The sequence below is a fragment of the Lactuca virosa genome, chromosome 2 (genome assembly GCF_052849685.1).
Source record: "Lactuca virosa cultivar CGN04683 chromosome 2, Lactuca_virosa_CGN04683_v6, whole genome shotgun sequence".
Classification (NCBI taxonomy): domain Eukaryota; kingdom Viridiplantae; phylum Streptophyta; class Magnoliopsida; order Asterales; family Asteraceae; genus Lactuca; species Lactuca virosa.
Window position 1 is genome coordinate 269,672,377 of NC_136427.1, and position 1,175 is coordinate 269,673,551.

Consider the following 1,175-nt stretch of genomic DNA (forward strand, 5'->3'; position numbering starts at 1 on the left):
CCACCAAGGGTTTCCATCCAAATTGTTGTGTTATAGTCATTATTATATGGCATGTACCAATGCAAAATGATAGCATTATTGTCATTGTAGCCCAACAAACTTTAGTATATTTGTTTAAATGTTCCCTCATGACTATTTTTTACATTTGAATGGCACGAACATGTATTTTTAGGTTTTAAAATGTCCTTTTATAAAATTTGAACGAGTCAGCCAATGACACCCATCCTAATCAGCAGGTTTAGATGTCAACTCAATTGCCACGTGCAACACCTAATGTAATTGAATCAATGTTGATGATACAGTCTGTGTATCGTGGTTTTGAAGTGAGGAAATATCAGTCGTTGATGAAATTAAGGCAAATTGCTCAAGTTGGAAAACAGGTGGTTGAGCTGAGAAATCGTATTCAGGATCTGGCGTCATCCATGGATGACAAGCAAAAATTGATTATCGGAGAGACCATAATGAGTCTTCTCCTAAAGCTAGACACCATTCAGGTACACCTTCATTTCTTCATCTTCTCAATTGTAATTTTTTTTTTGTTGCTGGAATCATAATTTTGTTCTTTGATATGCGATTTATCAGGGTTTGCATCCGATTATGAGAGATGTTAGGAAATTTGTGGCAAAAGAGCTTGTCGATTTACAAGAGAAGCTTGATTCGTTAACATTTGTAAAATCTGAAACCCCATGTGAAATTATATAAGAATCTCAAGAAGATGATGGTGGAAAAATCAAAAATACCGCTCTTGAGCCACAAGTGGAATCGCAAAATGAAGAAAAAAACGGCGAGCTTAACAATGATCATGAAGTCGAAGCTGCAAATCCTATACACGCTATAAAGCCGGAGCAACTGGTTGAACAGATCTCCGACGAGCTTAATAAAGATCATGTTCAAGCTCAATCTGGTAGCAACGATGAGGTTGTGAGGTTAGATCTGGAGAATCATTAAGTCGAAGGTACAAATTATGTACATGATATGACGTCGGAGCAACTGGTTGTTTATGAGGCAAATCCGTTGAGTTTTGTGGCGGAGCAAGCCGACGGGAAAGGGTCGGACGGGAAGAACAAGATTTTGGTTGCAATGAGTCGAAGAGGATGAAGAAAGAAGAGAATATTCTGATACGGTGCCTGTATTTTAAGTGTTTGAGTAGATTTTGGTTATGATTTGGTAATTTG

At 37.6% G+C, this 1,175-nt stretch overlaps 1 protein-coding gene across 1 annotated transcript; it reads left to right on the forward strand.

The window, feature by feature from the left end:
* The first annotated feature begins 242 nt into the window (after positions 1–242).
* On the forward strand, positions 243–948 carry LOC145158501 (BAG family molecular chaperone regulator 6-like). The gene is made up of 3 exons (XM_079077391.1): positions 243–494; positions 583–688; positions 809–948. Exons 1-3 carry the CDS (start codon positions 243–245, stop codon positions 946–948), a joined length of 498 nt encoding a protein of 165 aa, XP_078933517.1.
* The last annotated feature ends 227 nt before the right edge of the window (positions 949–1,175 follow it).

Coding starts and splice junctions, on each gene's coding strand:
- LOC145158501 (XM_079077391.1), top strand. CDS start 243: ATGTCAACTCAATTGCCACGTGCAACACCTAATGTAATTGAATCAATG. Junction 495..582: donor TAAAGCTAGACACCATTCAG/GTACACCTTCAT, acceptor GCGATTTATCAG/GGTTTGCATCCGATTATGAG. Junction 689..808: donor TGTAAAATCTGAAACCCCAT/GTGAAATTATAT, acceptor ATGATCATGAAG/TCGAAGCTGCAAATCCTATA.